Here is a 25,062-nt window from a genome sequence, read left to right as displayed (position 1 = left end):
AGGGCTTTGTCCTCTCTAAATAAAAGGCTAAAGCCCTCCTGACATCCAAGCCTGTTCCTTACCCAACGTGTGGGGCTTGGGGTAAAAGACTGATAGGAAAATGTCCTGTGATACATGGAAGTTAGAAAACACCTTCAGGAGGAAAGTGGGGTGGGGGCGCAATTTGACCTTGTCCTTAAAGAAAACTATACGGAGGGTCTGAGGTAAGGACCCTCTGGCCAACTTGATAGCCACCAGAAGGGATACCTTATAGGACAGGTGCAGCAATAAGCACGTCACCAGAGGTTCAAAGGGAGGTCCCACACGCCTAGACAGGATCAGACTGAGGTCTCACGGGGGGGACAGGCTGGCAAACATGCGGGTAGAGCCTGTCAAAAAATTGCTCACAATTGGTTGGAAAGCAGAGACAGCCGCCAGGTGAATCTTAATTGAGGAGGAGGACAACCCCTAAGATCCAGAAGCAGTCTAGGATCAGGGGGACCAGTGCACTCATGGGTGCTAGTCCCCTTTGGGTAGTCCAGACAGACTCTCTTCCACTTGGCCAGATACGCAGCCCTAGTGGAGAGTTTCCTACTCCCCAATAGTACCTCCTGCACACGAGCTGCACAATGGAGCTCCTGCCGCTGTCAGCCACAGATCTTCCACGCTATGAGGTGCAGGGGTTGCAAGTCTGGGTGGCGAAGCCTGCCAAAGTCCTGCATGATCAGGTTGGGGGGACCAGTGGGAGCGCAAGGCAACCAGCCTCTCACATGACAGGTTCAGAAGGGTCGAGAACCAATTCTGACTGGACCATGCGGGCGCAATGAGGATCGGGGACACCCTGAATTCCTGCACACGCAGGAGCACCTGGTTAACCAGCGGGAATGTGTAAACCCCCAGGCCAGGGAATGAGCAACGCATCTCCCAGAGAGCCCTTCTCCAGCCCCATGAGACAACAGAACCTCGAGCACTTCCTGTCCTGGCATGTGGCAAACAGGTCCAGAAAGGAACGCCCCCACCTGAGGAAGATCCAGAGGGCCACATCCTCTCTGAGGGACTACTCATGGCCAGAGAAGGACCTGCCTCGCCAGTCTGCCAGAATGTTCTGGGAACCCGGGAGATGGGGCGGATATTCACCCGATTGCTTCCTAACGCAGAGATTCCACAGATGAAGGGCCTCCTGACACGTGAGAGGAGCGAGCGGGCCCCGCCCTCCTGTTAATATATGAGACCACCGATGTGTTGTCAGACAGGATGAGGAACGACTTGCCCCCTGAGCTGAGGGAGGAAGGCAATTAGAGGCCTACGAGAGCTGAGATCCTCCAATATCTGTGGAGGCACCGGTAAACACTGGCAGTGACCTGCTAGGGATTAATCCTGTGGATGGGATCTGGGCCAGCAGCCAGAATTTGCCCACACTTGGTCTAGAAGACAATACTTAGCCCTGCCCAAAATGCAGGGGACTGGACTAAATGACTTCTCAAGGTTCTTTCAGTCCTATGATTCTGTAAGAGTATGCACTGTTTACTAGTTGCTCTTTTTCACAACTGATTTTTTACTAGGTTACTCAACAGTTACACTTTGCACACAACTATTCATACTGCTAGCTGACTTTTCAATTCAGACACTGAAAAGGCTCCCTTTGGCCCCTCTATCTGCCAAAATTACGATCATTCATTAGTCCTCAAAGAGGTAGATTATGCTTCCAAAAATGTGAGACAGCAGAAGATTGCAGCATTTCTGCAAAAAGGGATAAGTGGGGTGGAGATTCAATAGCACTATTTATTTTGTTCCCTCCAATGCCATGGAAACCCTTTCTAAGGTAGTGAGGAGCACGACTGGGTTGAGAGGAGGTGGAGTGATGGGAAGGCAATCCCCCATGGCATCATCCCCACCAAACCTTAGGTTTTTGCTTCATAAAAGCTAATGGTGATCTTTTTTAGCATTTTCTCATGTGGTTTCTCTCAGCACTATTGGTCTCACTCTAGCAGGAAGCGGAGAAGCCCAATTTCACACGAGACACTCTATGCTGCTTAGGCAGCATTCCCAAGCTCAGCTCACACCAAATGAACTGGCCTAAAAGACAGCCATTTCAAACTCGTTTCTACACAACTATAAACCATGCCTATTTGTATCAAATGGTCTGTGTGATTTTAAAAGAGGAAATGCAATAGAAGTGCCAAGTGCTATTAAAACAGTTACCTTCTTAATCATGGCATTGTAACTTGTCATACGTTTTCATTTCTCAAATGCTTGTACCAATGGATTTCTTGCATTGAAAGTTTTCCTGAACCTAGCAGTCTTTTAGCTATGAGAGTAATTTAGCTGCAAATTTTCAACCATCTGGTACTTCAGACATTTTAATAGCATGCACTTTCTTTCAATTGATGGGGGTGGGTTTTTTAAAAATTATTTACAGACTCTCATACTATACAGTATTCCGGAATGAGGAAAAAGTCTTAAAATTTATTTTACTTCCTTCACACTCATGTCGGATAGAATTTTTGTTTATGTTTGTTGCTCTGGAAATTAAGAGACTCAGACAAATGCAAACACTGGAGCCAATTACTTGTTAGCCCTTATGACGACATCTTCGGGAAACTATACATAAATGGAAGAAGCCAGTTGTAAATTTAGAGGCTGCACTCAGAAGGGTTCTTCAAAAGTTACCTACTTTCACCATAAAAAACTGAAAAGGGAATAAGGTATGGATTATTATTTATAATAAGTAGCATGTTGTTGGAATTTTACACTTACAAGCTGAGAATGTTTCTGAGAAAATTATTCAAAATCAAAAAATATTGTCATTGTACAACAGATGTTACAGATTTCTACTTTGCATCACTGCATGTTTAAGGCAACAAAAATTATACACAGTGTACAATTCAAGATGAAGAATTATAAAACAAATAGGTATCTTAGGGATATTAACTGATTCAACTAAAAATAATCTAATAATTAACAGAACAGAACAGTTCTTTTCTTTTAAAAAATATATACTTCATATTAGCAAAGCTCAAGAATACCTGACAACATGAAAATGTTAACTATGTGAAATGTTTAACACAGATAGAAGATGCTGTTGAAACTGTGCTGCGTAGCCCTGGTTCTCATGTTTTTAAATGAGGTTCATATAACCACTGCATCAATTGCAAGTACAGTGATGACCACAATCACCACTGCCTCGACTGAAACGGTGATGACCACCCGGTTGACTGCAATGGTGCCCACCAGCACCTCGGCTGAAACGGTGAAGACCACCTCGTTGACTGCAATAATACCCACCAGCACCTCGGCTGAAACGGTGAAGACCACCTCGTTGACTGCAATGGTGCCCACCAGCACCTCGGCTGAAATGGTGAAGACCACCTCGTTGACTGCAATGGTGCCCACCAGCACCTCGGCTGAAATGGTGAAGACCACCTTGTTGACTGCAATGGTGCCCACCAGCACCTCGGCTGAAATGGTGAAGACCACCTCGTTGCCTGCAAAGGTGACCACCAGTGCCTCCGCTACAACGCTGACCACCAATACTACTTCTAGTAATAGAACCAGCATTAAGCCAACTAATGAAACAGTCTCTAATAGGGCAGACATAATGAAGCATGGAACTTCACTAGTTACAACCTTAACTCGCATTACCACTGCATCTTTATTTATGCTCATCATTTGGCAGTGACTGTAACTGCTTACTTAATTGTTATAAAAATAGTGATCATTACTTCCTAATCACTGGTTAGACAATTAAGTTCAGGAATCCCAATTCCCTGTCTATCACCAGTCTAACTTCTAGTAACCGGTAGGATTTCAACATGCTTTTCATTATTGTGAGGTTTTAATATTATGGAGCAGTTACAACATTATACCTATGGTTGATAAATTAATGACCATTTTCAAATAAGTACTTTCAGTTTGTAAAACTGTTAAATTTCTCAAATTATCAAAGCACCCAAGCCTTTTATATTAAAATAGGTAGAAAACTGTGACTTTTTCACTAACATAAATCAAAGCTGATTGTCAAATAGAGCTCATACTCCAAATGTATTCTAGATATTGGTATTTTATTATGTAGATCGTAATTTTGTTGAGGTTTCACTAAAAGTGTAATCCTTTGTCAACAATAAGTAATTCTTAATGTGTAACTATGTTAACTACAATAATTTTATTAACATTACTAAAATGATGTAAAAATTAAAAATGAGATGACTGTGTAATACTTGTCTTGGTAATCTGAAAATAACCCTGTATCAAACATTTCTTGAAAACTTCAATATTCGTGAACAAAAATCATTAATTATTTTCATGAATTGTTCCATTATGGTGAAAGACCAAACTTAAAATATCCACAATCCTGGATTTTATTATTAAATAGCTTATGAAACTTGTAGTCTATTATTCACTAGTTAAACTGATTTTCTCCTCACTTCTTCTGCATGCATCACATGCACCACTCTATAGCATACTATGTCCTTTCCTTACAGAAAGGAAGTAACTCAACACTAACAAACATGGATAACATTTTCAAAAGGATCTAAGTTTTACTTAGGAGTCCCAAGTTTTATTTAAAAAAAAAAATCCTTATGCATCTAGGAGCATAAGTCTCAGGGACTTTCAATGAGACATAGGTCCTGCGTGCCTAAATCAACACTCAATAGAATTTCGGTATTTTTCAAAAATGTATTACATTGATATGTTTTGTCACCTCATTTTTCTTGAAAATTTTTCTTTTCCAATAAATTCTAAAGAGAAGGAAGTTACTGATATGACTTAATAGTAATGCCATCTATATGCAATGTGGCGTAATTTAATATTTATTGATCTTTCTAGTGAGTTTTCATTTCCTAAAGTAAAATATAACATTTCACAACGAACTTTATATATTCTACAGGCATTCCGACACTATGGGATGTATCCTTACAATCTATATTAATCAATGTCTGATCCAGGAAACTGGATGGCCACAAGAGTACAGTCTCACTTCAAATCTCATATGTTCACAAATTCCTGTTTTGTGAGAAGCACATATACCTTTCATATATGAACCTGATGTTTTTGATATTACAGTGGTTATTACAAGACCAGGGAAAATAGAAGTTTTCTTACCGCCGAGCAATGTAGTAAAAAACAGGATTGCCAGCTTTTGACGTCCCAGCTTGGTAGAAAATATTTAATGTTTTCAATGCCTTGAACTCCTCTTTTTCATGTACCTGGTGCCTAGAAATCAGCACAATTACCACATTACATTGATATATCATTTGTTGATGAACAACTAGACAGAAAACTGCATATTTACATTTTTAATTATCTGAACATTTCATTAAATACCTTTAAGCTAATTTTAAATAGTATCTGTTACCATACAGTTTTCCATTTTACTGATCTGACTTAAAAAAAAAAACACCACCACATGGAGATTGTTTTTGAGTGGAAAAGGACTCAAATGTTTTAAATTTCGTTCTACCTCCCTCCCCCCACCCCCTGAAAGATCATGAAGTACTGCTGTATATACATACTCTCAAATTACAAGGCTGATCGCTCAAATTTTTAAAAAGCCCATTTTTCCCAGTTTCAAGTGGCTTTCTCCATTACCTTGTCATAAATTCTTCAAATTTGGAACTGGTGAGATTTAGACTGGACCAGTGTGTGTCTGCCACAGGCTTGTGCTCAGGTGGACCCAGGTAGGCAAGAAGAGTAGCCATTTTGTCGAAAGGTCGCCTTCCAACAGCTTTGTGGTCCCTAAAGAAAATATATTACTGTACTTACCTTTAACATGAATGAACTGCTTGTTAATTCCAATTATTTTTAGGGGGGTAGAAAACATTACATTTTCTACTACAGTGATAGAAATGTAGCCGTGTTAGTCTGGTGTAGCTGAAACAAAATACAGGACTATGTAGCACTTTAAAGACTAACAAGATGGTTTATTAGGTGATGAGCTTTCGTGGGCCAGACCCACTTCCTCAGATCAAATAGTGGAAGAAAATAGTCACAACCATATATACCAAAGGATGCAATTAAAAAAAATTAACACATATGAAAAGGACAAATCAAATTTCAGAACAGAAGAGGGATGGGGGGGGGGGCGAGTAAATGTCTGTGAGCTAATGATATTAGAGGTGATAATTGGGGAAGCTATCTTTGTAATGGGTAAGATAATTAGATTGTTTATTCAGACTCAGGTGTAAAGTGTCGAATTTAAGCATGAACAACAGTTCAGAGGATTCTCTTTCAAGTGCAGTCTTAAAAGGCTTTTGAAGCAGGATGCAAGTAATTAAGTCATTGAGACAAAGCTGGCAACGGGGTACCCTGGTACCTTCCCTTGCAACAAACCCTGTTGCAAGGGAACGAAAGTGCCGAAAGTGTCCATCTGCTATGTACATTGGACAAACGTCTCAGACACTTCACCAAAGGATCAATGCCCACAAAACAGATATTAGACAGGATCACAAAGAAAAAACAGTTTCTTGCCATTTCAACCAGAAAGGACATTGTCTCAACGACTTAATTACCTGCATTAATTTAATTGTATCCTTTGGTATATATGGTTGTGACAATTTTCTTCCACTATTTGATCTGAGGAAGTGGGTCTGGCCCACGAAAGCTCATCATCTAATAAACCATCTTGTTAGTCTTTAAAGTGCTACATTGTCCTGTTTTTTGTTTCATTTTCTACTACAGTTTTTATTGCAATGTTTAGTCAACAACTACACTTGAACCTCTTTAATCCAGCAATCCTGAGAAACAAGTTATGCCAGATTAAACTATTTTCCAGGCTAGAGATGACAGTGGGGTCTGTGCATGAAGGGCATGGGGGTGGGGCACTTACCCGGCACCCACTCCTGGGGGCACATGCAGCTCTGCACCCCCCACTGATCCAAGGCACCATCCCCTGCTGCTATGGGAGCAATGGGGAAAAGCTTCAGAAGAAGCATGTTGCTGCAATACCATTCCCCTGCTGGCGGAAAAGAGGGGGGTGGCAGCACTCAGAAGCCCTTCCTGCTCCCCCTGACGCAGTCTATACCATGGGTGTTCCCTGATTAGGGACACCTGGAGTAAAGAGGTTCAAGTGTATAAGAAATCTATTCATAGTAGAAAGCATAGTTAGGGCACAGATCTCAATATGAATAAGAAACAGGTAAACAACAGATTATGTTAAGTGGATAACAGTAAAAGGAAGAACTGCAATGGAAAGTTATGCAAACTAATGGAGGAAGTTAGAAAATGTTCTTGTAAGGAAAAGATAATGAATGAAAGTCCATCTGCCCATGGCAATCCCCGAGATGCAAATTAAATGATTTATTACTGTGAACTACAATTGCATCAATAACTCCCTCCCACATACTCTTCAGACCTCTTACCTGTTGCTAGAAAGATACTGGCCAATCTTCTCCTGATTGTTCCAGAGTAAACGGTGTAAGGCCAGTACATTGCCATCACTAATGAAGGAGAGACTGTGATTGACAGTGTCACTAGCAGGACAATCGGATGCAATATCAAGAAAAAACCTGATGGGAGAGAGAAAACCAATTGCTCCAATTAGCAGGGTAAAAAAGAAATCAATCCAGCGGGCTGGCAACAGGTCACAGGGCAATGAGAAAGCACTGTTTGCTTGCTTTGTATACCTTTACACAAGGTATGTGATGAAAATTTCACAGGTAAACTACCAGTGTGATTACCTTCGTGCTGCATCAAAGTTGCTTTTTACAAAGTCATTAAAAGACCGCATATGTTCTTCTTTCGTAAACAAGACATGGTTGGCAATACTCTGAAGTATCTAAATAATAAAATAGAAAATGAAATTGTTGAAGGCACACAATGGTTCTACACATTACACTTTTATGTAGTTGTCCCAATGAAACTTTTCTTCCCACTTTGCCACATTCATCCATTTCTATTTATCCATACAAATCCACAGGATACACAAAAAAAGCTGCTGAAGAACCCAATGGATTTCAATTCAGTAGACTCTGCCCACTGCTCCCATTGTGCAAATGGGTCTTTGCTCAGCAAGCTGGAAGAAAAGGGGCATTTGCCCCTTTAAAAGATCCCTTTCACTAGCTGATGGGAAGGAGGACATTTTACAAGAATGGGCAGGAAGGGCATGGGGCAGTTGGGGCCAGGTCAGAACAAGCTCACTGCACTGCCTTTCCTGTAAGCCCAAAGACTAAGGGGGCATTTATTCCTCATCTGCAGCCATGGGATGGGTTTTTCTTCCCCCAAACTCCCAGTACTCACACGACTACGCTAATTAGCGATCACTAGTTGAATCAAGTGTACAGGAAGAGAGGTTTTCAATTAGAAAGTGAATTTTGTAAGTGAGTGCACTTAGATGTACTGCTATTTCATCAGCCAAACTTGCAGTGCACTAAGAGGACACTGCATTTAAAAACATCTGACTGGCCGGAGCCAGCTAACATATGCTTGTAGGGATCAAGCTAAGGGGCTCTAACTGCAGCACAGAGATTCGGGCCACAAGCTTGCTTTCTATATTTTTACATAAGATGGATAGCAAAGATTTCTCAGGTTAGCTACAGATGCCTCCTAAGTAGGTATATTTAGAGGCCTTGGAGGTGTAGTCAACCTTAAAACGTTTACATGATGCTAAGTTAAGGCGCACACATATTGAATTTTCTGGTACATGCAGAACCACTGAAGTTCAAAATCTTCATGAGGCTTTAAAAATAATTTTCAGAAATGACTCAATGAAACTGAAGAGGAACAGAGGGTTGAGTAGTACTATTTTTTAGGCAGCAGTTATCAGCATCTCCTGCTTAATATTTTGTGCCTTAACATCTGAGCTATTAATTTTCAATCCAAACTCTACAGCCCAGTCTAAATTTTGTACAACTGTGCGAGCAAGTCTAATTTTTGACATAGAATTTGAGACTAAAAAACAAATATTTTGACGTCTCCCAATAATCTGACTATAAAAGCCATATGCTGTTTGCCCTCTTGTCTATACTGCCTTTTTTAAAAACAAATTTCCCCCTTAAGAACTAGATGGATATAAAGTGTGCACATTAGAATTATGATGTATACCCAAATAGAATGCAGACACTGCAATTAAAATTAGCTGTAAAATTAACAGAACATTAAACATTTCAACCCTGAAGTCCTCGCCACAGTAAACTTAAACTGTGCTAAGTCTCCTCAGAGCTACAGGTTGAACCTCTCTAGTCGAGCACCCTCTGGTCCGGCAACATCCATGCTCCGGCAAGATTTTAGTTATCTGGACGTCCACTTATCATGGGTTCGGTCAAGATTCCCACTGTCCCATAAAGTTTGTTTACAGCCACCAGTCCCGTGTCTCAGTGTCCCGTGCTGTTATTCAGCTCTAATTTACTCCTAAATGACTTCTAAGGATCCAGTAAGAAGCAGAAGTGTTGATAATGCTCCTCCAATGGTTCAGTACATTCTCTGGTGAGGTACCAGTCAGGTCCTGAGGATGCTGGACCAGAGAGGTTCAACCTGTATTTAAATAAAGGATTTAATCTGGTTTTAATTCACTAAATACAGTAAATTCAAATAAAAGTACAGAGCCAAACAAATTCAATCCTTCACCTTTGACATTAACTTCAAGCCCCTTTCAATTCTAGGTGGAGGCTTTTTATCTAAAATCCCTGCCTCATAAGGGGAAACAATTGCAGGATTGATGAACCTTAGGAACATGGCGCTTCCAACTGCTCCAATGCTGTTCTGAGGAAACCGCTGGCTGACAACCTAAAAAGTAAAATTGAGAATTATAAAGACATGGTTTAAATTGAAGTAGAAGAGGAAGGAAAGCTAAAACAAAGGTCCAATTTTAAGTATTTCTCAATCACTCTAGACTATAAATATGACTATTCAGGATTGATGCATTTGAGTAGGAGTGTGTTGATTTGATAATACTGTTTAAGTTCTGAATTATAATGGACTTGGAACCTAAGAAGAATAACATCATCATGATAATTAAGTGCAAGAGGAAAAAGGATTTTTAAAGCAGACCATGCCTAATGTTACTGTAAGACTCATAGAACCATCCCCATGTGGGTAAAATTATTTAGTTCAAGTAATTTGTTCAAGAGGCTCTAATTTGTACAAAACCAAGTAGTTAAAAATGACTGTAGGTTGAACCTCTCTACTTCAGCAACATCTGTGGTCCAAAATAATTTTAATTAGCTGGATGTCCACTTGTCATGAGCAGGGTCAAATTTCCAGCAATCCCATAAAGTTTGTTTACAGCCACCAGTCCTGGCTCTTAGTGTTCTGTGCTGTTACTTAGCTCTAATTTACCCCTAAATGTCTTCTAAGAGCCTAGTAAGAAGTGGAAGTTTTGTTAATGCTGCAAGACAATACTGACCTCCTGTGGTTCAGCAAATTCTCTGGCTAGGCACCAGTCCGGTCCGGAGGGTGCCGGACTAGAGAGGTTCAACTTTGTAAAACATGGAAAGTGTGTTGTCTCTAATTTATCAGGTTTTTAAGATTATGTGCAAAAGCTACTTCATCATTAAAATTTACATTAAAATGATTCTTGGGTACTTTTAACCTTGTTGGAAACAGACTTCTTTGGAACCTGAAAGAAATCTTGATCAAGAGAAATTATCCTGCCATTTCAACAGTTTTGCCAAATGAAATGAAATGGTCAAGAACGGATGAGTTATACTGGTAAAGAGGAATTCTGCTATTGAAGGTTTTTCTTAGCTTGTACACAGTTACCCTTCCCTCTTACCAATTTCAGCACCCAGCAATATTATATAAAGTGGGGATAGACTCTGCTGAAAAAGTATAGATTTAGGTATTACTTTTTTTTGAGATCCAGTCCAAAATAATTAGACTATTTTGTAGAACAAGATTATATATATCTATATATAAAGAGAGAGAGAGAGATTAAGTTTTCCGTATTATCATCTAAAGAATCTTTGCATTTAAATAAATAAAAGGCTTGTGAACATAGGGATTGAAAAGAAAGACTTCCTACTGCTTAGAGCACTTCATGGACTGGGTGTTAATTAACCTGAAAAATCTTTGGAATAAGGTCACTGAGATATGCAGCAAATTGAGGAATATCTTCTAAACCATGGGTGAACAATAATTTTTGATGGGGGGAGCACTCCAAGATTTTGGAAAGTGGTCAAACGCCGCACTCTTCCATGATATTAACGGGGGAGGTGTATAGTCTGGAATGGAGGTTGGGTGCAGAAGGGAACTTGAGGTGAGGGAGTATGGGTGAAAGAGGGTATGGTGATCAGGGGTTCAGGGATTTAGGTTCTGACTTAGGGCAGGAGGGGGTTAGGTTGTGACCTATGGCAGGAGGAGGTACTGAACTGGGGCAAATGGGGCATGGGTTCATGAGGGGGTCAGAGTGTTTGGGTTATGTAGGGGAGGGGGACAGGATGGGGGGGAAGAGAGTTGTGGGGAGCAAGAGGCTGGGGTGCCAGTGGTATGCTCTGGCTGGGAGACTTACCTGGGTGACTCCTTGCCAATAGCCCAGCACATTGCTTAGGTAATTTCCCTGCCTGCCCCGACCCAGCATAGCTGCAGGGGCCATGCATGTCTGTGAATAACTACAAGCCTGAGGAGAGAGGGAGTGGTGCTTTGCATGCTGCCTATTCTCCAAACAGGCAGCTCCCATTGGCCAGAAACTGGCCAATGGGATTGTGCTGGGGGCAGCGTGTGAAGCCTCTCCCCCTTCTCCTGGCCTCACAGCTGAGACACAAATCAGCCCAGCAACCACTTTTCTGAGCAGCAAAGGGTGGGGAGCAAGCAGGGAGCCTGCCTGAGGCTTCCCATTGCATCTGGCCCATAGGCCGGATTTTACCCAGCCCTGTTCTAGACTGCTAAATGGAGTACGTGTGCTACTTCGACTTCTGAAATGCCACCTGAGAACACCAGTAAGAATTATACTTTGAGATCTTAGAAAAATCTCCTGTGGGGAGTCTGGTGATAGCTACTTCTGTAGATATGAAAGTTCATGCGCTTCAAACTTTACAGTAATTATTTAAAGCACCTTTCCATAAAATAGCAGGAGAACAGATATACTAATCCGGTCAGCACATATACCAGTAGGTTTTTTGCTTCACATGGGGCTTTTAATACAGCAATAATTTTCCCCAGCTTGATCTATCTTCTCAATATTTAAATGAATGAAACTAAGGATACACAATCCATGAAGAAATTGTACTAAATACAGATTACATGAAAATTGTTTATAGGTTACAGGAATAAGTTCATTTGGAAAACCAAAGCTGTCATGGATAAACTACAAATAAATATTTAAGACTATAGTTTTACAATTTTTGCTTTATCAAGTTCTATTTAAGGTTCCAAGAAGCAAACAGGGAATGCAATGACTAGATCCAAGAGCATGTGTTTTTTTCCAAATAGTCTGTGTCCTTCTGAATCTTATTGTTTAGAAAAGAAATTATAAGAGAAATGCAGCAAGAATGTTATTTTAATACAAATCTTGCCTCCGCATGTGTAGGGTTCCAAGGCTCATGAGGATTTAAGCTGTTGTAAATGCAGCTGAAACAACCGCGGTGTAAACCTCACAGCCTAAATTTTGCCATGAATTTTTATAGTGTTAGGTTCTTTAGTTTACTTGTTCTTGATTTCTGAAACACCAAAGACACTGTAGAAAATCCCTTTGGGGTAGTTCAGAGATCGCATTACCTTTTGTCCATGAAAGGTTACTGATGCTTTGTCCTACAAGCAGTGGTCCCTCTAAGCAGGGTGCTTGTGAGGCCACTGAGGAGATGCCAATGCCACCCAGATAATTAGCAGAGCACCTAGACCTAGGTTTGTACGCCACCAGTAGGAAAAAAGTCACACATGCCTTGGTGCACATAAAAAAATTATCCCATGTATGGGAAAAGATTAGAGGGAACATTGCCTACAAGTACATTGAAGAAATGGAGTAGGGGAGAAAGAACAAAAGAATTGTTAGTGTGAAAAAAGTGAATGACAGCACAGATTGAACAGCAGCAGTGTGTGTAGAAGGTGACAGAGAGAGATCTCTAAGAACATCATGAAGCTCAGTAAGCTCTAGGGATGTCATCGTGTAGACAACTACACAATTAAATGATCAGCCTGGGCTTATCAGTTTATCTTGTTGAATGCACACATTCCTCCCCCCCTTTCTCCCGGCCTCTGATACAGAGGCAGCAAGGGGAGGGGGGTGGGAGCCAGTGCCTGGGAGGCTCCAGCTTCCCACAAGCACCAGACCCACCTCTCCCCTACTTGCTGCTGCCTCTGATAGAGAGGCAGCAGTGTGCAGGGTGAGGGGGGCAGGCTGGAGCCAATGTACATGGGGAGGCATCTGTAAGCCAGCTTCTCATGCATATCGACTCCCGCAGACCCGCCTACCCCCCTCTTGCTGCCTTATACAGAGGCAGCATGAGGGGTGGGAGAGGTGGCTTCCTGGTGCCACCTGCTGCCCTCCTCCCTCCATGTTGCTGCCTCTATCAGAGGGAAGAGGCGCCAAAAGGGGCTGCCATGAAGCAGCTTCTGTCCGTGACGGGCCCAAGCTCCCCACAAACAGAGGCTGCTCTGCATCCCATGGAGCAGCCTCTGTCTGTGGGGAGCTTAGACCACCCCTCCCCTCCCCACATGTGGACAGGGTGCTACTGCCACCCTGCGCTGCTGCCTCTATATCAGAGAGGGCAGTGCAGGGTGGCAGGGGGCTCCCAGGGAGTAAGACCGGAGCGCACTGGCTGCTGGCCTCACCGCCCAGGGACTATCGAAAAGTTGTGTAACCACTAAGATATGATGCAGTTACACGACTATTCAATTACACAATACTTAACATCCCTAGTAAGCTCACCAGGAAATATACTAGACAGCTAATGATGAAAAAGCAAGCAATAGCTCAGTGACATCTCTGCCTAAAAGAACTTTAAACTGAAATGTAAGTGTCTTTAAAAAAATGAAAAAGGAGTTAAGGGTTAGGATTCAGAGGTGGCAGCAAACCTGCATCATTACAATAATGCTTATGCAGGCTCTGCAGGCCTCAGCATTCATTTTCAAAGGGTAAAAGAACCTAGAAATTCTCTAGAAATAAATTTTGCTGATGAAGAGCCATGATTAATAATGTATGAAAAAATAAACTATAATCTGTTAATCATCTGGGTAATAAATTAAATGAGCTATATTTAAATAAATAGATTATTTGTTGGAGCTTTCAGTTATTGAACCACATTTACCTTTACAAATACCACAAGTACCACCAAGCTTAAAACTTGAGAAATGCCCCCCGAACAAAGATCGATTAAATTTACTGTGTCAAAATAAATGAGTTTTAATTTCAGAGGCAGCACCTTTTAAAGAGCTAGCACAGTCACACCACTGATTGTTTTAGTACCACTATCCATTTGAATATCATAAATTCTGTACTCAAGTTTAAACTTCAGGCAAAAACAGACTTTATCTGTCAACAGAAACCTTGTTTGATTTCTGTTAATCGCTATTTACCCCAAAAGCCTTGAAGTATGAAATTTTGCAATATTTTTTAAACTTGAATTTCAATAGTCCCAAATCTCAGTTTTGCTTCAAACATCAAGCATTTATTAGTACCTTTCAGTCTGGCTCTGTCTAGAATGTAGGTTCGATAAAGACTGCTCAATAGCCATCAGGAAAAAGCAATTTTCATGGATCTCAGGGTATGTCTACACTACCCCCCTAGTTCGAACTAGGGGGGTAATGTATGCATACCGAACTTGCTAATGAAGCCCGGGATTTGAATTTCCCGGGCTTCATTAGCATAAAGCCGGCACCGCCATTTTTAAAAGCCGGCTAGTGCGAACCCCGTGCCGCGCGGCTACACGCGGCACGGACTAGATAGTTCGGATTAGGCTTCCTAATCCGAACTATCTGTACACCTCGTTAGGAAGCCTAATCCGAACTATCTAGTCCGTGCCGCGTGTAGCCGCGCGGCACGGGGTTCGCACTAGCCGGCTTTTAAAAATGGCGGCGCCGGCTTTATGCTAATGAAGCCCGGGAAATTCAAATCCCGGGCTTCATTAGCAAGTTCGGTATGCATACATTACCCCACTAGTTCGAACTAGGGGGGTAGTGTAGACATACCCAAAAAGATTGTGAAAAATCTATTCTCTTTGAACAGCAATGGCGTGGTCGTTTAAAAGAAAACGAAAAAGAAAAACATTAGGACCACGATAATTCTCCATCAGATAAAATTACAAAACTTTTCCTTCAAAAAGTTTCAAACATGCCTTTAGTCTTGCATTCAAAATTTTAAACATAGCCTTATACAGACTTAGTATTTGGAGTGGTAGTATATTTTTCAAAAATAGTAGTAAATAAATTATACATTATTTAATGTAAATTGCATCTTCTGTGAGAAATAAATCTCCAAGAGTAAACTTTGGAATATTTAATCTCTTGTTTTCTTCCAGGACTACATATTTCAAATAGATTTTAAATTGAAATCCTTAAAAAATAGAGAGTTTTAATATAAAATCTAGTCCTACTAAAGATGTTCTTAACCCAGAATGGTGGTCATGTAACTTCTGGTTCACCTGAAATGCCATGGAAAACATATCATTAACACACAGCATATATTAAAGACTATTTTGCTGCACTTACAAACCATCCACAATTCTCATGACTTCATCAATCACTGATTAATTTTTTTTAGAATAATAATCCTCTGCAGATCACACTTTTTACATTTAAAATGATTAACATTCTGCTAAAGTAATGCAAAAATATGGGAGACAAAATGCTCAACTTGCATTCTTCCTCTATTCATCTTATTCTTCATGGTGTTCATACACTTGCAGACTGCAATACCCACAAAACACAATAAATCTTGGCTTTCAATGACATCACTATATCAATACACGTTTTCTTGTAAGGAAAGCAAAAGTATACTACTAAGCTGTTAATTTAAAATCTATTTTCTTTAACCTATTAGTTGCTTATCTTAGGAAATGTGCTCATTTTGTGCAAGTACAAATGCTATATTGTATTGATTACTCACAATGCAAAATTAAGGGAAAATAAATAAAAGCCACTTTTCAGTGCACTATTTGTGTTTACTTGAGTTTTCTCACTTTCACATCTACAAACCAACATGATAAAGTAACAAAGCAGACCTGGATTTTCCTGAAGTCAGTAAGTAATTTTCTTTTACCAGTTACTTATAACTGCAAATGGTGGCAAGGACAGATCAGAATACTGAACATCAAGCATTAAGGTTAAATATGCCTTTTTGTTGACTCAAATAGGCACACAGAGAATATTTAAAATATAACTTCGTCCCAGTGTTAATTGAAATGAAAGCTATTTTTGTGCCAGAATTAGTAGAATGATTTTATAGTGAAGGTCAAATAGGCTAAAGGTGAAGATGTTCTGAACAAACAGCAAAAGACTTTGTTTTTGCTTTGAAAGAAATGGCTAATAAAAAGTTCTCCAAACTTACTGATTTTTTGTTTTCCTTTTTTTCTTTTACGGTAGCTTTATTCAGTAGAGAGTGGCAAGTTGCCTACAGAACAGAGATGAGCACAAACAAGTCACAGCACCAACTACATACAGCAACAAAAAACAATGTTGACTTGTACATAAAATTACACAATAAAATGTAACAAACGTAACAAAAAATGAAATATATAAACTAAAGTTTGATGGAGTTTTTAATCCACATACTTACTTTACTACATCCTATTCACAAAGCACTAAATACAATGCAAGCAAATGTTGGGTTTCAATCATTTCTACTATTTCTGGCTAGGTTAAAAGTCCAACTATTTAAATTTGCTTATGATAAACAATATCAGGCATAAATTAATTATATTCAGCTTTCAAAATATATTTTGCCATGCCCCAGAATATTCTTTTAAAAATATATTTCCAAGATTTAACTTTTACAAGGTCTACCTCACTTTTTAAAATAATTATTAGGTTTAAATCTTCCCATGTTTCTCTGTGTGTCCTTCAATTTAGCATGATTCATATTTGTCATTTTCTCAACATAAATGGATCACAATCATGGTTTAAATTATTTTTAAATGGATGCTTAATATGGCACAGAAAATTTCTGTGAATAAAGACTGAGAAAACCAGCAGGTCTATGCATACATTGCTACAGACTGAAAATTCAAGAGTTTTGACTTGATCACGTCTATTTTTTAAATTCATCCCTGGTCAACAGGGACGACCGAAGGCCTGTGCATCACCTCACACTATGAATTAAGTCAGACAATGGAGCAGAGACCTTGTGTAAGGTTCCCTCTGCACAGGGGTGAACTTCACCCTGAGAATAAAAGCCACATTCTCCACAATAGCAGAGACTAACTATCTGGAATAAAGCAGGAGTAACCATCAGATTACAGTAAGATAGCATTAAGGAGGAAACATGCCACACGAGAATTTGGAATTTTGTTACAAGAAAGCTTACAATGCACTCTTTTAAAAAAAGAAATAATACAAGTCATAATTCAAGTAGGCGCTAGAGACTTGCATGGGACTGTTTTTAATTCTGTTCCTGTCCTGCCCTACAACAACTCCTCCACTATTATAGCAGCAGGTCCTGTGGAACCCATGGGATCCCATCCCTCAATACAGACACCCCCTCCTGCTATTATGGCAATGGGTCCTGCAGGATTCCAGTCCCACTGCAAGGCTCCAGTAAACACCATAAAGTCTGTGTAACATCCTATAAAAGAAAAATGGTAGAAATGAATACAAAGATTTTATCTCCAGTCCCCTTCATATTTATCTTCTAGCAGAGTGGTTCAATGTGTGGGATGCTTACAAGCCACTCAGCATACAGCTGCAGTCCAAGCGACATCCTCAGGGTCATATAAGCAGTATATGTGTTGTATGGATGCGGCCCACATAAAAGAGAGCTGCATATGCAGCCCACAATAGTAAACAGGTTGAGAACTGCTGTACCATGCATGATCAGTTCAACACAAGATCTACCTACTAATAAAACTATTTTCACATTGGTATGTCAGTCGAAACTTCTGTCCTATATATTTACTAGTGCTAATTTCAGAAATAGATACTGCTATACACGCTGTGCATTAGGGAATGAATTTCTGGATCAAATCAGAAACCCATGACCATTTCTTAAGAAAAAATCACTGGTCCTTTACACAGACAAAACAGTGCTCTTTGGTAACGGTATGTTGACTAAGTTTACTCTTGTCTTCCTATCTTACACAACCATCTATGGAATAAGTTACCTGACAATGAATGAGCAGGTGTACTAACCACCATAATCACCAGAGGCTTAACAAATTAGTTTAGATCAGTGTTTCTCAACCTGTGGTACACGTACCCTTAGGGGGTACGCAAGAGAAGTCTGGTTGGTACATCAACACAAGTGCAATCAGGCAAAAAGTGTCCGGGATTTTGCCTTGCAAAGGGGATCGGGGAGAGGGTGGCTGCATGTGCCTGTCAAATTGAATGTTCGAAGCCACGCATCCAGATGTTAGCAGTCGCTCTGTGTGCACGTCCCAGCGCTGGTGGGAAAAGCACATGGTTGCGGTTGTGACGGCTCCGGTGAGACCCGGCGCAGTTCCAAGTTGGGAGATGAGTTGGGCGCGGGGGGGGGGGGGAGGGGGGGGGAGAGAAACACTTCTGTGGCCATCTCTCCTAGTTAATTTCCTCTCCGGCAGCCTCCCCATGGTGCTCCAGTGGGAAGGGTGGCTGAATCAGGAGACACACATTACTACCAGCCCACCACTCTGGCTCTGGAGGAGGGGTGGGTGCACTGGGTTGGGGGGTGGGGAGGAGGGACGGTCTGGGGGTACTATTTTTTTTAAAGGGGTACTTTTTTTTTTTATAAAGGTTGAAAAACACTGGTTTGGCAACGAAATACCTTGTATCACGAATTTTACTCTTATTACCCCAAATGCTATCCAGTGTAGTCCCTAATATCCAAATTACCTCTGTTTTAATGAGATTTTTGCATTAACTGAAGGCGATTCATTTTCAGAATGAATTCTGATTAGTATTTTCTGCACGTCTATTTTTTGAGACCACATTTATCACCCCCAAAAACCTCTGCAAAATTAGTCCCATTTGCAAGATTGAATACATTTCATGCTGGGAGATGGCAAAGTCCTTTAGGGATTTTCTGAGATTACTTAAAGAATTGTTTTGCTCTTTCCCAACCAAATTTTTATGAGGGGGGTGGGGAGGAGTGTTAAATATGAATCACAGAACCTCTAAAAGTAGAGTTATAACACGCAACAAAGAATGACTGTTCAAACAATCACATTTCTTTAATCTTGGCCACCATTTCTCTAGTACTTAAATGTAAGGGAACAAGCTAGTGAACATTTTGCTAAAGCAAACATTTAGGGTAAGAAGTTGAAAGTGGGAGACAATAGGCAATGAAATGTAAGCATAAAGCTATTCACAGAACAAATTCAGGATCAAGATTTATTTACTTCAGGCTGAAGACAGAAGACTGTTCAAAAACCTTAAGTACTCCTCAATTGTCAGATGAAGACTGATCTTAGTATTGTATTTTTTCAATTTATCTCATTTGTAGTAGTTTGGCAGAGTCTAATGAGACACTTGGTTCCAAGAGCAACCTAGTTGATACATCAATGCTTTAAAAAGTGAGAAGTAAAAATGTTCCTTAGTAGCCTTCTGTAGGATTTTCTTAGGCAATACCTCAATGTATGTATTCCAGCAGCCACGGAATTAAAATTAAAATACTTTTGTACACAAATATATATAACTGTTAACAAAATACTGTTGAAATAGAAATAGATTTGAAAATATTCTAGTAACAGCATGTAAAAAAACTGGTTCAGAGACACAAGATACAAAAAAACTTGTTCAGAGACCAGCGGAAATAATGTCAAGTAACTGAAGTAATCAAGGTTTAATGTAAAATAGTCAACTGATAATGCTCAGATGGAACATCTATGAAGCAGTATCTATCTGTTTTATCTTGAAACGAAACCTGCCTATCAGCCCCTCACACACCACTGGATGCAAACTCCTACCACCACCACCAGACAGAGGGGGGAAAAAATGAACAATAAGACTGTTTTATATCTTAGGCACATGTTATTTTTGTAGATCTAGACCCATGCAAAGGTAATAGTTGATTAGCAGTACTGTGAAATAGATAAAGATATATTTCTCTTTATCCCCCTTCTTTGGCATTTTAAAGATCTGTGACTAGAAAGTTAAAAAATAAAAATCTCTATTCAATTTGTTTTGGATGTCTAAATCTTCAGGAATTCCTATTTTCAATAAATACCAAAAACAATGCATTGCTTGTAGAGTATTAATCTCGAAAGCTTAAGAAATTATATTTATAAAAGGACTGCTCAATTAGTAGAAAATAGCAATGCAGTAGCTTTGATCTGCAAATATATATGGAATCCTTTTATTACACACAAATGGCTCAAGAAAATGCGTTATCCTGTAACAAAGGGTTATTTGCTATGAAAAACTATATTTTCACCTTTTCCACAAGTTGCGAAGCAGGATCAATTCTTTGCTATATTTTGCTTCATCACAAAAGTCATTGCAAATGGGGTCTCAGTTTTTGCATTATCTTATTCTTTATTTGTCCTTTTTTTTGCATCACATCTCGAAAATTTAGTATATGAGTACACTCAGATCTGAAGAACATATGTTGCTGCCATTTAAAGGCATTTGCCTTATATAGATATCATCGTGTGTAAAAGCGTAGGGAAATATTTCAGAAAGTGCTTGATGAGAGGGGTAAAGCCCTGTACGGATACAAAATTCGTATCCGCATCCCCAAATATGAACTGCAACTATCCGCATTCATTCGCATGCTAGCAAAATCTCTCCGCTCCTATTGGTCAGAAACCAGCCAATGGGAGCTGAGAGATTTTGCTGGAGGTGGGGACAATGTGTGAATACCCCCTTCATCCATACCCCTCTCTTGAACCTGCATCCCAATCCCCTTCCCAAAAATCACAACCAAGCCTTCTGTACCCTCTCCTCCCGCCTGTACCAGGTCACAATTCTCTCCAGACCTTTCATCCCCCCTCCTACACTCCTATCCCAGGTCAGAATTCTCTCCCGCACTGATACCCTCTGCCCCAGATCACAGCCCCTTCCCTTCACTCAAACGTCTCAGACCCCACACCTTCTCCTGCATCCCAGTCCCTTACCCCAAGCTCCCTTCTGCATCCAACCTCTGTTCCAGACTCCACAGACCCTCCACAGAAAAGTGAAGCCTCTGACCACTTACCAAAAACTTAGTGTTGCCTCCTATAAAAAATTATTACTCACCCCTGTGCGAGGCGCATGATGCATCCTAAGATTACTCTCTACCAACATATTGCCATTAGCATTTCAGGCTGATATGCCACTTGAAACAATGTAAACAAACTTATTGATGCCACATCAGTTTGGACTCTGAAAGTTATTTTAAATGACGGGAATGAACAAAAACCCCGACCTGAAAGCTCCTCTACAAAATTAATAAAACTTTTGCATAAAATAACATTACAGGAAGAGACCCTCAAACTGTGATGCTTGTGTGCTATTTTCCATTTTAACCAGCTTCACAATAAAGTGACTCAAAGAACATTTTGAAGTGCTAGTTCTGGTCATTTCTTATCTGATAAATAAGTAATATTTCCACAAAACTAACGAGGATAATAGTTGTTAGAGGCTTTTTATTGGAATAGAAACATGGTTATGTTTTACTTGAAAGATTAGTTTATGCTCTCACGGTACTTAAGGAGAGGACTGAAGACAACTATTTAAAGTAAGTGACCAAGCAGGTTTTTTAATAGCTCTTGTATTTTTGCAGCTAATACCTATGACCTTTTTAAAGATACTATTATGTAGAGTACACAGTTTATTAGCTAAATGGACTTTATATAGGGGCAGTGGCTCCAGATACATAAAGTATATGTATATACTGCTATTAAATTCACAACAACTTATTTATCTTCCTCCACGCCTGCCAGACTTTTCCTGTTTGTTGCCCTTACCCTCAAAGGTTCCACTGTACACATCCAGCAACAACAGCTGCCCTTTTATCTCTGTAACTAACCCGGGGTCAGCAACCTATGGCACACGTGCTGCTTATGGAACGCAAGTTGATTTTCAGTGGCACACGGGAAGACTCCGCTTCTGCGGCCCACATGGTCCAGGGCCGGTCCCGGAGGTCAGAGCTGCTGCTGCCATGCGGTCTGGGGCCAACCCAGGACCATGTGGCAGCGGCAGCAGCACCTCCGATCTCGGCCAAGGTGCCGCTGAAGAGCCTCAGCCCTGCACCTCCTCCCCCATACTGCTGCTGGAGAGCACTCCCTCCTCCCTGCAGCAGGTTAGGCTGTGGTGGGAGGAGGCAGTGGTGGGGCTGATGCTCTTCAGTGGCGCCTCTGCTGAGATTGGAGGTGCCGCTGCCATGGCCACGGGGTCTGGGGCCAACCTGGGACCATGTGGCAATGGCAACTCTGGCCTCCGGGACCAGCCTCAGACCACAGGGACAACGGGCCTCTGGGGTGGCCCTGAACCACGTGGGCCCTGGCAGTGGGGCCTACCTCCGGGGCGGCCGGGACAGAGTAGCTGCGGCCATTGCTGCAAGGGGGCACGAAGCCAGGTAAGGTCTCCCCTCATGCCCAAACCTACACACACTCCAGTCCCCTCACTTGCCTCCCTCTAGAAGACCCGGCACCCCCGGCTCGCTCTGACACCCTCATCTGTGCCTGCACCCTCTTTTCTGGCCCCACACTACACCCTCCCTTGCTCCTGCTTCTTTTACCTAGCCAGACACCCTACTCCCAGTCCTGCTTCTGCACTCTACCCCTGACCCAGACCCTGCAACTTGGAGACTGGGAGGTTTTGGAGGAGTTTTTTTTTTTTTGCTTCTCACTTGTGTGGTCCCCAACTGATTTTTCTGTGGGTCAGTGACCCCTGGCCCCAAAAAGGTTCCCCCCGCCCCTGCCATAAATAAAGAAAACATTTAAACCTTTTGTGTTGGACATAATATTTTACTTTATTTTAAATGAAGTTTGATAAACTAACATGAGAAAGTTAAAATGCTTAATCTGTTTAATAATTTAAATTAAACCATTCTCCCTAGCTGAAGCTGGTTTAGAAAATAAAGTCATCATACCCAGCCTGCCCTTGACTCTCCCCTTTCCTTCCCCCAGAACACAGATCCATCACTAAGTTAAATCTTGGTACGCTATTTCTGAAAGGTTGCCAACACCTGCACTAAAAGGTAAGATCTGCATCTTAATTTATTTATTAATGAAGCTGCTGTAAGTAGGACTATTGACTTCAAAAAGCATCATCGGCACTTGGAACCATACATAGAGGCGAATAAATCAAATCTCAGCACTCCACCCCGAAAGGTTGCTGACCCCTCAATTAAGCAATGCTATGGAGTTACTCTCCTTGCGGAGGCATTAGAGCAAGACATGATAATCCCCACCCTAATTAGGTCAGGGTGCTCAGCTGTGAATTCAGAGTTGCATTACCACAGGTCTGCCAGGCCGCTCACAAACACTTTTCATTCCCTAAGTTAAGGATATATATGCTGAGATTCAGTTTGGAGAATTAAACTACACAAACCCCTAAAAACAGTTTTAAGAAAGAAATGCTTGTACCACCTTTTTATTGGCCAATGGCATTTAATAATGTTTTAAACCAGAAGTTCTGACCTTTACAATCTCTACAATGAAATTTAGGCTCTAAAGATTTAAACCTCAATGGCAGGCATACCTGATACAGACAATGGCACACACTGCGAAGCTGGGGTGGAAATTCAGCAGAGGAATTAATGATTGCATGGAAGAATTTCTCAGTCATCTGCAGGAGACTCCGCTGGTTGTCTTCAAGACTTTCTGCATGCTCCAATCTGCAACACACCCACATGTATGAAAATCTTTCAAAATGTTATTGTTTGCACTTTAAGATTTGCATATGTAACAAGTTTTGTTAGGATCATGGTTTTATTGAAAGTTCAAGCAGTTATTGAGATAGCTACAGATATGTTATTTCATGCAGGCAGAATGGGGTATTTATAAATGTGGTCATTTATCACTTCCCAAAGTCAAAGATATGAATATAAAAGGCAGACAATTTTTGATAGGGGAACCCACTCCAAGCTTTTGGTAAGTGGTCAAGAGCTATACTTTTCTATGGAGGGGGTGTCGGATAGAGGTTAGGTGCAGAAGGGAGCTTAGGGTAGGGGACTGGGATGCAGGAGAGGGTATGAGATCTGAGAGGGATTTCGGGTGAAGGAAAGGGCTGTGACCTGGGCCAGGGCATTGCGGTGCAGGGTCCAGGAGGGGATTCTGGCCTTGGTAGGAGTGTAGGAAGGGGTGCAGGGTCTGGGAAGGAGTTGTGGGCAAGAGAGGGGGTGCAGAGGGTTTGGCCAGCAGTCTAGCAGGGCCCTCAGGTACACCCTGCCTACTGCAGCCCCAGGCCGCTCAAAACAGCTGGCTGTTCACTCCACATGGATCTCTGCACTGCATGCTAAGGAGGGAGTGGAGGTTTTGCTGTCTCCACTCCCAGAATAATCTCTCAGCTCTCATTGGCCGATGTAGAGGCACATGGAGTCGCCAGTTGCTTTGAGTGGGTGAGGGCTGCTCCGTGCTGAGGGTTCCAGCCACATGTGCCTGTCCCTGATAAAGCTATTTTAGCTAGTGTAATATAAAACAAATAGGGAGACTTACAGAAGAGAGTTAGAAAAAAACAACTATAAAATAATCTAGCCATTTAGTATAAACCCTGAGAAGACCTGGGAGTAATGAAGACAAAGTAGGCCACATAAAAAGTAAAAGACTCCATGTGAACTGGGCAACAGGTTCAATGGGTTAGGTGCTGGGCTGAGCTTTCTGTTGGGCCGCCACGGCTCTGGGGGCCGGGATGGGGTTCACCACTGCCATCGCAGCTGCTGGAAGAGGCATGTCCTGCCCCGCCTCTGAGCCAACCAGCGCTGGACAGGAGCGGGGTCTCTTCCCAGCCACAGAAGAGCGCTTTTGCTGCATGGCGGGAGGGCTGCACGGAGCTCAGCTCAGCAGCCTTAGAGCAGCTGTAACCCGGGCAGCACTACCCCACTGGCAGCTCGGAGACAGTGCAGGACTAGGTGAGGGGGGCAGGGAAGGCACTGGGTGCTTCAGG

At 41.4% G+C, this 25,062-nt stretch overlaps 1 protein-coding gene across 3 annotated transcripts in view; it reads right to left on the bottom strand.

Annotated features, from left to right (window-relative positions):
- The window catches only part of NF1 (neurofibromin 1), a 201,571-nt gene that overhangs the window by 95,915 nt on the left and 80,594 nt on the right, over nucleotides 1-25,062 (bottom strand). For 2 of the 3 annotated variants that reach the window (XM_075904831.2, XM_075904829.2), the window contains exons 30-36: nucleotides 23,659-23,794; nucleotides 16,394-16,456; nucleotides 9,541-9,699; nucleotides 7,656-7,753; nucleotides 7,338-7,484; nucleotides 5,569-5,715; nucleotides 5,083-5,193 (exon numbers count right to left, since the gene is read on the bottom strand). In XM_075904831.2, coding sequence (XP_075760946.1) covers nucleotides 5,083-5,193; nucleotides 5,569-5,715; nucleotides 7,338-7,484; nucleotides 7,656-7,753; nucleotides 9,541-9,699; nucleotides 16,394-16,456; nucleotides 23,659-23,794 — 861 coding nt within the window. The remainder of the gene's footprint in view (nucleotides 1-5,082; nucleotides 5,194-5,568; nucleotides 5,716-7,337; nucleotides 7,485-7,655; nucleotides 7,754-9,540; nucleotides 9,700-16,393; nucleotides 16,457-23,658; nucleotides 23,795-25,062) is intronic. The other variant, XM_075904830.2, reaches the window with a different exon arrangement.

Source organism: Pelodiscus sinensis, chromosome 21, assembly GCF_052426305.1.
Source record: "Pelodiscus sinensis isolate ZL-2025 chromosome 21, ASM5242630v1, whole genome shotgun sequence".
NCBI classification, from domain to species: Eukaryota; Metazoa; Chordata; order Testudines; family Trionychidae; genus Pelodiscus; species Pelodiscus sinensis.
This window is presented reverse-complemented; position numbering and strand designations above follow the sequence as displayed.